We start from the raw sequence: 12994 nt of genomic DNA, 5'->3' as shown, positions 1-12994 counted from the left end.
CTGAAATATATCACCCCCTCTACTACTACTAGAATGCCAAACATAAGCAAAGCAGCCCATTTAAAATGAAAATGTTTCATATACGTGGAGGCGCATTACTTGGTCTCCACTCTCTGTTGTCACATCTCTAGTTCATTATATGAATAATGTCGGAGCTGACATTAGCTAACGTTGATGTAACGTAACTTTATATACATTAGCTACATAGCTTTATGTGGCCTGTCTCATCATTGTTTATCACAAGCAAAAACTTGTAAACAACAATGTCACTACATGGCCTTTCCCCTCAATCTCTCACAAAGTTAACACTGCATTAACTACATCCCTCAATATATGTTAACTAAATTAGATAGCTTGCGCACCTAGCAAGGTGGCAAATATCTGGCAAGCAACTGAAACTAGAACCCAAAAAACATTAAATACAAGGTGGCAAATATCTGGCAAGCAACTGAAACTAGAACCCAAAAAACATTAAATACAAGGTGGCAAATATCTGGCAAGCAACTGAAACTAGAACCCAAAAAACATTAAATACATAGGTAGCTAATATGTATAGCTAATACTCTCTAAATCTCTTTGGGTGAAGGGTGAAGATGGTACAGATGCTGCATTACATTCAAATTGGATGTGGGATATTCTACTTGATATCTCCGACTAAAGGCATTACAATGCCAGATGCTCGGAAGATGACGTTAAAGGAAACAAAACTGCAATTCTCCCGTTAGCTTAGCAGGAGTTTGACTGTCACAAGAGACGTCTCCTAACAACCCAATTCTTAAACAATCTGGAACGCTAGCATTTGTGCTACAGGTGCACGATTATCAAAAGAGAATATAATTCACCATGTTTTGGCGAAATCGGTGTTAAAAATTTCCGCACAGCTTTCCAGGTTGTAATTACGACTTCAAGTGGCGTCCATTGCACCTTTCCCAGATGGAAAATCTGATTTCCCGAGTTGAATGGAATGCAGCAAGTGGCAGATTGTTAACGTTAGCTAGCTAGCTAGCTTTTCTAGCATCACTTACACTTCGCTTATCTTTCTTTATGCTTCGTTTCTAAGTGCCAATACAATTTTGACGTGGTCCCAGCCATCTCGGTAAGCATTGCATTGCAGAACTCACCTACTGCTGTGTGTTTTCTTTTGGACGTTTTTTTGCAGATGAGCTATTTGTGGTTTAGGTCAGTGTTTCCCAACCTTTTTTCTGTTACGGAACACTTTTTGCAAATGTATGCAAACAGAGCAAGCTTCATTTTATTAGAAGGCATTAGTACGCAGACCTAGAAATAAAAGAAACTTAATGTGGCACATACAGTATATATTTATTTATACATTTGACATGTTTATAAAGAAAATGGCAAAATCTATTTTTAATACTCTGACACGCCTTCAATCTAGTTAATATTCCAGTGTTACTTCTGGTCTCGAGCACACAATGTTTCCCATTACACTTCGTAGTCAAACATTTGTTTTGTTATCTTTGTTATTTATTTATGCAGTCAGTTAAACAAATGTGTACTCTGTGTGCCAAAGCTTTAAGTCAGAGACTGATGCGTCATTAAGATCACCAGCCATACGCTCTGGTCCACACAGTCTTCTTCTTGAACTCAGGGATGGATCTCAGAGCCATTAAGTTTGCTAAGTCAGAAAGGGAGACACAACTCAGTCAAATTAAATGGTTCAATGTAACCAAATGAGAGACTGATCATGCAAATCATTTTACAATCACTTGTCTCTTGTTATCGTACTCTACAAAGTCATTTTCTTACAATTCTGTTTAGAGGGAGAGAGAGAGAGAGAGAGAGAGAGAGAGAGAGAGAGAGAGAGAGAGAGCAGAGAGAGAGAGAGAGAGAGAGAGAGAGAATAATAACAAGAGGGTATTCCATCAACTTCGAGCACATTTTGTCCCAATGGTTGATTTTTATAAAAAAAATTCGATTTTAACTACTTAGAAACTTTGGTAACACTAAAAAAAGCTTGTATTAGTTAACATATTATAAAAAAAAAACTAACAATGAACAAAACATTCACAGCATTTATTAATCTTTCTACATATTTGAAGCAGCACACCACAATAGTTGTTTGACCAAATCAAAATCAAGAGCATAAGTGTCTCACCCTTGGCTGTGAGAATGGAAGTCTTGGAGAAACCCTGCACAGGACCTTCAGTTATACTGAAGAGCCAGTCGATGAACTGATAGCATGACCAAAAAAAAAAAAAAAAAAGAGTCAAGCATCACTAATAATATTGCTATAAGCCTAAGTATTAAACTTTACAACATAGTTCTACCTGCACGGCTGGTGCTACGGACATCTATGAGTCCTCAAATTGCGTGTTTTTTTAAGGAGAGATATGCAATTACTGTTCCAAGTGATCAGGCTTAGGACATTTTTCTGGTATGAACAAAGTGCCAAAAAAGAAAGAAAAGAAAATGCAATAGACTGAAATTGAAGGAGGACTCGAGCCATATCTAACGCATGAGGAAGTGTTGTGTTACACCAAGTTTGAATATGTGAAAATGCAAAGGAAATTTCAGTGCTATGCCAGAGGGGAACATTTGGAGTGAATAATGGCTTAAATCTTGATCTACTCATCACAAAAAACCACCATCTAATTTTAGAAGACTTGGAAGGATATCCAACAAAACATCTCCCTTAGTGTTCATGAAAGAAGGTCGGATTTTGAATCATGTGTTGATGAGTAAATTATTTTGACAATTTTCAATGTTGGGTGAACTATTCTTTTAAATGACAACCAGACAATTACATTTTAAAACCACAATGCCGAAATCCAGATAATCCAAAGGGTTCACAAAGTTTTCATTGAAATATATTGAAATGATAAAATATGACAAAATATGTAAATCTGTAATCAGGACAAGTTGTACCTTCTGTGACTGGGACTTCCATGGCTCTTTGGCAAGCAGCTGCTTCATGCTGGAAGGCATTCCAAGTAGGCATGATGACACTGACAGCTCAGTGGTAACAGGGTTGACATAGAGGTCATGGGGCAGTTCTGATGTCTGAGAGGATTGTCGCCATGGAAACCATTGGGCTCTGATGCCAACAAGAAGTGGCACACAATGGTCGGCCCAAGACACAACTGCTGCTGCAAACACACTGAAGAGGAAGTCGGTTCCCTGCAAAGTGATGGTGGGCATGATGTTTAACTAGGCCAACCTTATCAAGACAGTACACTTAACCATGTCTATACACCATTTTTCTATTTCTCTTGTAAAATCTTGCTCCCTGCTGCTGGTAATGGGTTTTATAGGGGGGGCATGTAAATATAATAAGGCCTATAGCAAGTCAGCCAAAAACACTTTGCCAATAGCAATAACTGCATTTATGAGGAGTGAATGCATATTCGGTTCAAAAGCAACCTAAAATAATGCCAAATAATTTAAGGTTAATAGCGCAGTGAAGTTTAATAGTACACACCTCCAAAACATTGACACATTTAACTGTGGGAGATCCATATGCAACATTTCTGATATGGCCCATTAAGTCCAATAGCCACTCCATTCTTTTAGTGACACCTGGAAAAAAACAAATTTGCAAAAACATAATGCTTCAAAGTTAATGGTTATTTGAAATGGACAACATCGGCAATAACTTCCAAACAGGGTCCAAAATTATTTCTCACTCCTCAGTGAACCATAAATCCATACGCGTTCAGCCACAACATTAAAACCATCTGCTTAATATTTTACAGGTCCCCCTCGTTCTGCTTCAGCGAAGAGCCCGGATCTCAATCCCATTGAGCACATCTGGGACCTGTTGGATCGGAGTGTGAGGGCTAGGGCCATTCCCTCCAGAAATGTCTGGGAACTTGCAAGTGCCTTGGTGGAAGAGTGGGTAACATCTCACAGCAAGAACTGGGAAATCTGGTGCAGTCCATGAGGAGGGGATACACTGCAGTACTTAATGCAGCTGGTGGCCACACCAGATGCTGACTGTTACTTTTGATATACGCTTAAGGCTTGTTTCACTCTGGCCAAAATGGTGCTATCCAACTCAGCACGGTGGAGGACTACTTAAATGTCTTCTTAATCGGAGAGTTTCCATCCTCCCGAGCATGAACAACAGTTTAGCATTTAATTGTCCTTCAAAGACGTGAAAATATGCAAGTGGTATGGAAAGTGTCTTTTCAAAGCTGCTCTGCCATTAACAATCACGTAGTCTCCCTACATTATTCCACTTCTGTTAGTCACATGTCTGTGAAACTTGTTCAGTCTTAATTGTTGAATCTTTTTATGTTCATACAAATATTTACACATACATATATACATATATATATATATATATTATATAGTTGGAATCAAAATATTTCAACCCCCCTAATCAGCAATATGTTCTGGTGATGTGAATTAAAACGGAGTAAACCTCAGTAAACAGTCAAAGTACGTTTTTACAGCTGAAGTCAGAAGTTTTCATACACTTAGGTTGAAGTCATTCAAACAAATTTTTTATCCACTCCACAGATTTCATATTAGCAATCTATAGTTTTGGCAACTCACTTAGGACATCTACTTTGTGCATGACACAGTGAATTTTTCCAACAATTGTTTACAGACTGATTGTTTCACTTTTAATTGACTATATCACAATTACAGGGGGTCAGAATTTTACGTACACCAAGTTAATTGTGCCTTTAAGCCGCTTGAAAAGTTCCAGAAAAGTATGTAAAGCCTTTAAGCAACTAGCCAATTCATTTTTATAAGAGGTGTACTGAATTGGAGGTGTAAATGTGGATGTATTTTAAGGCCTACCTTCAAACTAAGTGCCTCTTTGCTTGACATCATAAGAAAATCTAAAGAAAATGACTAAAAAGAAAATAAAATTGTGGATCTCAACAAGTCTGGTTCATCCTTGGAAGCAATTTCCAAACACCCGAAGGTACAACGCTCATCTATACAAAGAAGTACACAAGTATAAACACCATGGGACCACACAGACATCATCCCGCTCAGAAAGGAGACATATTTTGTACAAATATATATACATATTGTATGTTAAAGGCAACTGAGACTTGTCCTCCGCCACCCGGATTGAGGTGAGTAACCACGCAACCATGAGAACCTACTAAGTAGTGGGAATTGGGCATTCCAAATTGGTAGAAAGGGGTATACAAAAAAACAAATTATAAAAAAATTATGTACCTGTATTGGGACTAGAGGCGAATCGTGATTGGTGGAGGCCCTGGAGGAGAAGCCAGCTGATTTGTTTCTTATTCCCCACCTGGAGAATGGTACTGATGACATCATTGAGACAAAGGAGAGGGACTCTGCCTTTAGAAGTTAAGTAGGATAGGATGAAAGCTGTCTTTTCTACATTAGCCTGTAGAGGGCGTACAAGAAAAAGGGACAAACTGAGAGGGTGGTTTTGGGTTGTACAGTACATTTGCTGACTCAATGTTTTCAGCCTCAGTCAGTGTACCTTGAAAAGGTAATTTAACTTGAAAATTGCTCTGGGTTGGCTGTAAGATGATATTATACCTTTAGAATCATCAGAAGCTACTATATGCTCTTGACCTTGAATTATGATTATCACTAATAATAACGAAAAAGAAGAAAACCTTCTATGGATGAATAATTTTATCATATAAATATTTAAAGAGCTTATAATTTAAGTACTGGTAGAACATTTACAAACTTAATAAAACAGAACTCCAAAATAAGACTTCATTATTAACTATTAAATTACAACTCTTGACTTCATGAGGAAAATCATGAATATTACGGTGATCACTGTGGACGCACCTCAGTGACTTTGACTACACGGTCAATCTCTGTGTCACTCATTTCAGACAGACATGAACATATCTCTTCATACAGGTGCACCTCGCCAGCCTACAGAGAAATAGATAAGCACGTAAATATGGACAAAAATACATGGTATAAATAATCGTCCCTTTAAAGACCCCATGAAATGCTTTTAGGAATACAGTTTTCTGTCCTGTTAATGTATTTTTTAAAAATCATGTCCTTTTTTCATTGATTTATTCAACTTGCCATTGCTAGCAGCTGGCACAGGAGATCCATTTTCCCACAAGAAAAAACCCATGGCCTAAAAGCCACAAAGCCTCAATTAACAATTCATAGTGTCTTTAAACCACAATGACTGTGCCACATCTTTTGCTTACATAAGGTAACTGTTGAGATATACCTGTATATTGTCAGGTAAGAGGTTGTAGATCTTTTCAGTGGTAGAGCAAAGGGTGGTCCAGCAGTTCTGGGGAGGGTTGGGGACAATCATGGCTTTGGACAAGCCGTGCAGGATGGAGAGGCAGAGGGGGAGGCGCTGGGGACGTGTGTCTGGATCAAACTGTTGGGCTGCAAGACTGTCCACATACACCTGCAGTTTGTCTTCAGCAACATGCTTCATCCAATAGCTCAGGCACTTGTACAGATGAGCCCTGGTGCGGAGCTATGGAGAATGAACATGCCAGAGAATATACAAAATAGAACTTGACGTGTTTTGTGCATTAGGTCATCCTGTACTGAAGGAAGTGGTAAAGAAGAGAATGGGATTTGAGAACATTAAAAGACTGTGAGATAATTACAAAGCATCTTAAAATACCTTAAAGGGATAGTTCACCCAAAAATGAAAATTCTCTCATCATTTACTCACCCTCATGAAATCCCAGGTATGTATGTCTTTCTTTCTTCAGCTGAACACATTTGAAGAAAAATAAAAAATGAATATCTTAGCTCAGTAAGTCCTTAAAATGCAAGAGAATTGAGATTTCTCGTTTGAAGCTCTAAAATCACAGACAGTCAGCATACACCTCATTGATACGACTCCAGCAGTTAATGTCTTCTAAAGCGATATGATCACTTTTGGTGCAATCAATATTCAAGATCAAAATGTAAGTCATTTGTAACTATAATACAACAATTCGGGTAAGCTTCACGAGATGGTGGAGTCCAAGTGGTCTCTCGTGTGACGTATTTGCGTTGCTATGATACAGAGGTAATCTCACGTTCTCCACTAGATTGAGATGTCCAGGATAAGCACACAAATGCACCATTGGGAGTAAAGAAACAGATAAATACAGATTTAAACCAAAACCAACCAAGCTACTGTACAGCGTTCCTCCTTTTCACTTGTAAACAGCACTGCTCTTCCGGCTGTGACTCGCGCGAATCAGTTCTCGCGTGTTTTTAAATGCCAACGCATCACACACGTGTACTGCTCCTGACCGGAAGCCATTCATTTTACAGCTGGTGTCATATGGATGCCGTTTATGCTGACTGTCTGTGATTTTTGGAGCTTCAAAAATCGGATCACCATCCACTTGCATTTTAAGGACCTAATAAGCTATGGTATTTTTCTTCAAATGAAAGAAAGGCATACATACCTGGGATATTGTGAGGGTGAGTAAATAATGAAAGAATTTTCATTTTTGGGTGAACTATCCCTCTAAATGTTACATTCGACTTAATGGAGCACTCTTTAAAAACTTAGACATAAAGAAATGAGAAAAATATTACACTAGCATTTACACTCTCATGAGATGAAGACTCCAGTCATATCAGCAGCCTCATAAAAGCAGTTTTATTTTATATGGAGCAGGTCGCCTCATGGGTAAGTATTAAGATCACGACCAGCAGAATACTACTTTATATCTCTGTAACCCCTCCTGTTCCTGGACATTCTGCCATAGGATTTTAACTGCCATTTAATTCAGCACTATATATATATATATATATATATATATATATATATATATATATACACATACACACACACACACACACACACACACACACATATACAAATATACAACAGTTAGTTCCGGTCCTCGAATCTGATTGGATGAGAGACGTTCCATGAGCACTGATGGTCTAACACCATCAGCACTCAGACACTTCACTGTGTGTATCACTCCACTTGTGTTCGTGCCGTTCTAAACTAAAGTGCAAGAGTAGTGCATATGTGTTAAGAACTACTGTATGTCTCTTTCATGTTTTTTATTTTTTAACCTTACATATGTTAGCCAGCAGGTGGTGGCAAAAGATAATTTATGTGTGTAATATGAGCCGAATCACAGCATGTAAGGCCATATCACACTCTTGCTTGTGTGATATTGCTTAAATATAAGATGAAATTCACCTTTAATGACAACTGGCATTAAAAGGGGCAAATCAAGGAACTATACATCATAGCATCATAGTGTGCCCCCTCAAGGTTTGCAGTGCCATATTTGCAGAGACATTTTACACAGAGAGAGAGATAATAAAACACTTACACTCAGGCTATGAACCAGGGGAGGTGCAAGCCAAATCCCGAGGAAAAGTGAAGCACTCTGGGAGGACTGGACCTGACTGGTGGCTAACTCTAAACAGTGATGCTGCACCTCCTCACCTATAGCAGAGATGGTTGATTGCTTTAAACATCACATATTCCCAAAGGCGAGACAATAAACACTTGCAAAGAGACATTTCCTTTAAATTCCTAATTTAATAAAGCAGTCAGTAATGAAAAGCTGTGCATTATAGTAATTTTACCAGAGTTAAAGGGTGTTGCAAGGCAAAATTAATGAAAATACTTATAAGAAATGTTCTGAAAATATTTATAATACAACAGTTCAGTCATGACAACTCTCATGAAAGATAAATCATGTTAATGTGGGTATGATATATTGATAGGATATTGGTCTTGGCAAAGTAGATCTGCTACTCTGCTGCTGCAAAGCAAGTACAGACTTGCTACAGCTGAAACATACACAGACATACTGAGTTAGGCATGTTGACATGCTGCCTGTGCACATCTAGAAAAACACAAGACAAGTACTGAATGACATGCTGCACAGTTAGACATGAATACAATCCCAATTTAGCAGATCTAGAATAGTGGAGATGGGGAGGAGGGTTTCAAAGAAAACAAGACTGATGTCTCTGTAGAACAAAAATGTCTGTTTCCCAATCAGTGGGCTTCTTCAAACCAGTATGGGCATTTTCAACTACTGTACTTGATTTGCCTTCAACAAAGATATTCTCTACTGGATAGTTGAAAAAACGCCTATCCTGGTTTGGAAATGTCCACTGATTTCTACGTAGAGATTCCCTACTTTCATTGGATAGTTTGAAAATGCCCATTCCGGTTTGAAAACGCCCATTCCAGTTTGAAAACGGCCACTGGTTTTGTTTTCGCAGAGACCTATACTTCGAGACAAATATTGCAGCGTGCAACGGTGAAACCGCCTTACTTGCAAACAAAGCAAATTTAAATGTAAGGCCAAGAAATAATATGCAAGTTGACTGGATACCCGATTAAATGTCAAAGGTCCAATCAGCTTACACAATGTGCACCAATTGACTTGACATACATGTGAGCAAGTTGATTGACAAACAGATTACAAGTTCAGAGAACATCTCAGCTTGCACCATTCAGAGTTTCATGCCTGATCTTAGTTATTTACTTCCAGTCCTCCTATCTGATTGGACAAGCAATGCTAATATTCCAAGAGTGCTAATATTTAGAATAACAACACTGGGATGCTTTTAACTGTCCTCTTGTGTGGGTTTGCAGAATTCTAAACATACTGTTTTCGTTTTAAAACTCAGTTTTCACTTACCTAACAGCATCATTTTCCAAAGTATGCTGTAATGGCTGTATGCCATTTTCGTTTGAGAAAAACTCTATTCTAGTGCAAATAAGAGGCATAAATGTAGTGAAATAAAGGTGTTTCAAAATTAAAACGTATTAGTGTGGATGTGGCCTCAGTCAGCAGTTCATCGATTGATCCTTCTTTGGTTTTTGTTGGAACACTTTCGTTAATAGAGCAAAAATAGACAAAATACCTGGCCATATTATGTCTAAAATGTAAGATAGCTGAAAGTAATTTGTTTCATTAGGTTGCCTATAGGCTGTTGTTATTATAGGATTTATATTAACCAAAAATAATATTAACATAAATATAGAATTCAGTTGATGTTTGGCTTGGAACGTGGCTCGTCACGTCAGATTTTAGAGCTGACATTATCTGTTTAATGAAAAAGGTGAGATTAATACAGATGATTAACAGGTAGCTCACCAAAGTTGAGTCTCATCAGCGGGGAGAGGATGGCACTCCAATTGACTGGAGGATACTGGAAGCTTCCGCCAACAGTGCCCAATGCTGCTAGCACTGTCTTTACTAAGTGGGGAGGAGTGAACTCAGGCCCTGCACACAATCATACCATTAGTACACATCAAAAGCACTTCATTGGGCTTATTGCATTTTTATTAGATAACAGTGTATGCTGACCAGAAAGTATTGTGTAGAAATAAGGGGAACAGGATTGGGACATGGTGCAGACCATACCCCAACATGTGAAACGCATTCCATGTTTCTTAGAGCACCTGTAGTCTCTGATGTCCTAAAAAGTAGCCAATTTCTTTAGGAATTATTTCACACAGGTGTTATGGACAAATATGTGCGAACGCACGATTAGTGAACAAGACCCAATATGCGTTACCCTCTGTGACATGGCTCTGACAACCAATTTTAAAAGAAACGTTTTGTCGAGTGTATTATTGCTGGTTTGCATAGCTATGGCTAGTGCATAAATAGACAGGGCTCGAGTTGAGGGGGATGCAAGAAAATGCCACCTCCTTTGTTGCAAGATATACCAAAAACAATACCCCTTGTAAAACTACCAACCCCTTCAGATCAATTGTGCCGTGCAATACTTAGAACTAGACATGCAAGTAAAATATTTAATTCTCTATTTTTGATAAATAACAGATAATGGTGATTAGCCACTCAGAATTAGATTGACAGATTTCAAGAGGTGAAATGCCCCAATCAGATCTTTACACTTGCACAGTGTAATCTGGAAACCTTTTTTCTCCTTAATTCCCAATGTGCACTAAGTCCTCTTGTTTTGGCGTAGTGACTCAATCTGGGTGACTATCTCAGTTGCTCGTCTGAGACCATCAATCCACACATTTTATCACGTGGTTTGTTACCGCAGAGACATTGCGCATGTGGAGGCTTCACACCATTCTCTGCGGCATCCACACGCTCCACCGATAGAGAGAACCACATTACAGTGACCACAAGGAGGATACCCCATGTGACTCTACCCTCCCAAACAAACGGGCCAATTTGGTTGCTTAGGAGACCTGGCTAGAGTCATTCAGCACACCCTGGATTCAAACTCTTGAGCGCACAAGCTCTTTCTCCACTACGAAAAGACTGGTTTTCTGATGTTTAGCATTGGGTTGTCCATCCTAGTGTTCACATAAAATTTAGACCAATGAAGGTAATGCAAGTTTACAAAAGTTTCACAGACTTTCAAAAATGGCTAAGTGAACAATTAGTGGAAATCTTTTGTCTTTCTTTAAAAAGAAGAAAACAAAAGGTAAGATATTGCTATAAAAATTGTACAGTTATAGCATTTACATGTTTTTAACTCAAACAAGTTTCAGGGTTTTACCCATAAGACACTTTTGTATGTAGAACAACTTTACACCACTGTTTAAGCATCCTTCATAGAAAAAGCCCAAAGGAAAATTGCATGTGTGTTAGTGAGCAAAACATTTTGAGTAAACCTTTTTCATAACCACAACGTGGATTCTGTTCACAAAATTAATCATAAAAAATTATAACAGAGGGTAACACGTGCATATTATGGCCATATGTAAGGGTCAATGAAGTGACACCCATTTTTTGACCAGATCTATTAAATTAAAAATACATAAAAAAGGCAATTTACACAAAACATTTACTTGAAAACACCTTTTCTACGATGAGCATATTTAAAAATTTTTTAGTATTAAGTCATGTTGATATTTTTTCTCGGGCTTAAACAAAATAATTTCTTGTTGCAAAAAAAAAAAAAAAAAAAAGGAAAAGTCTCATTAAAAGCTGAAATTCTAGCAAAAAAACTAAACAGCGAGGCCAACTTTGGAGACCTTCAACACTGAGTCTGAATTAAAAAATAACAATAAATTATTTAGAAATCTTTATGAAAAGGCACATTTTGTTCAGGTCATGGTGTAACCCTGAGATATCATCTTGATATTTTTTTTACTTACAAATTCATAAAAATATATTTTTACCTTGAAAATGTGTTTGAAAACGTTTTTTGAAATTAACGATTATGTTGTTTATACTCACTATTCACTAAAATCTTGACACTACCATCCCAATTGAATTATTATCATTTATTTTTTTTTACAACTCAACCAATAAATGTAACTGTAAATAGATACAAATACATTTGCCAATGTATAGTATACCTTTCCTTCCTGCTTCAGTGATGAAGTCTACACTTGCCCGGATGACACTTTTCTCTGGGAGGTAACCAAAGTCCTGAGGAACTGTGACAAGTGGAGTAAAATTATGTCTTCTTCACCAGTAGATGAATATGCATTTCAGTATGGATCATAAGCTATGCCAGTGACACTAATACTAATAAAGACAAAGTAAGGAGTATCTTAATCTTTACTTCTATCTCACCTGCAGTTCGACTGTGGCTACTGGACATGTGAGCCAGATGCAGGTGTCCAAGCAGACATGCCCCGTTCGACTGCAGACCAATCGTCCCAGAGAAAGTGATGATCTAGTGCAGAGGATGAGAGAAAGGCAGCACGATTCTAACTATTTCAACACTTTAAATCAAACCACTGATTCTCATTAAATGATCGTAGCTTAAAACCATTTCTGCTGTGTGTGATGTTTCTAAAGCGTTACCTGTGTAATGGCTCGTATGACCTCGTTCAGTCTGCCCTGCTGCTGAGAAGATTGCTCTGATTCACTCTTTAGCTAAATGGAGGTAAAAACACTTTATGAAGGTCAAAAAAGTCTATTCACTTTTTAATTAATTATTTACACTAATGCAAATATCAGTCCTTAACAATAATAATAATAATAATAATAATAATAAAAACATGGTAAACCTTAGGAGTTTAAGGATATTTTCTTTAAATACAATCATTTAAAATCCGTTAAATAAAATCAAACAAATAAATAAAATGTTTAAATGGAATAAGCTTTTTAAA

At 37.6% G+C, this 12994-nt stretch overlaps 1 protein-coding gene across 1 annotated transcript in view; it reads right to left on the bottom strand.

Annotated features, from left to right (window-relative positions):
• Positions 1-1305: 1305 nt before the first annotated feature.
• LOC127651565 (focadhesin-like) overlaps positions 1306-12994 on the bottom strand; it is a 77185-nt gene continuing 65496 nt past the window's right edge. Inside the window, exons 33-44 of the mRNA XM_052137466.1 lie at positions 12687-12758; positions 12453-12555; positions 12233-12313; positions 10041-10169; positions 8253-8368; positions 6167-6427; positions 5761-5850; positions 5161-5338; positions 3440-3537; positions 2887-3138; positions 2117-2192; positions 1306-1636 (exon numbers count right to left, since the gene is read on the bottom strand). Of these exons, the coding sequence (XP_051993426.1) occupies positions 1563-1636; positions 2117-2192; positions 2887-3138; positions 3440-3537; positions 5161-5338; positions 5761-5850; positions 6167-6427; positions 8253-8368; positions 10041-10169; positions 12233-12313; positions 12453-12555; positions 12687-12758 (1530 nt within the window). The 3' untranslated portion in view covers positions 1306-1562. The remainder of the gene's footprint in view (positions 1637-2116; positions 2193-2886; positions 3139-3439; positions 3538-5160; positions 5339-5760; positions 5851-6166; positions 6428-8252; positions 8369-10040; positions 10170-12232; positions 12314-12452; positions 12556-12686; positions 12759-12994) is intronic.

The sequence above is a fragment of the Xyrauchen texanus genome, chromosome 1 (assembly GCF_025860055.1).
Source record: "Xyrauchen texanus isolate HMW12.3.18 chromosome 1, RBS_HiC_50CHRs, whole genome shotgun sequence".
In the NCBI taxonomy this organism is placed as follows: domain Eukaryota; kingdom Metazoa; phylum Chordata; class Actinopteri; order Cypriniformes; family Catostomidae; genus Xyrauchen; species Xyrauchen texanus.
The sequence above is the reverse complement of the archived record's forward strand: the minus strand, read 5'-3'. Positions and strand labels throughout refer to the sequence as shown.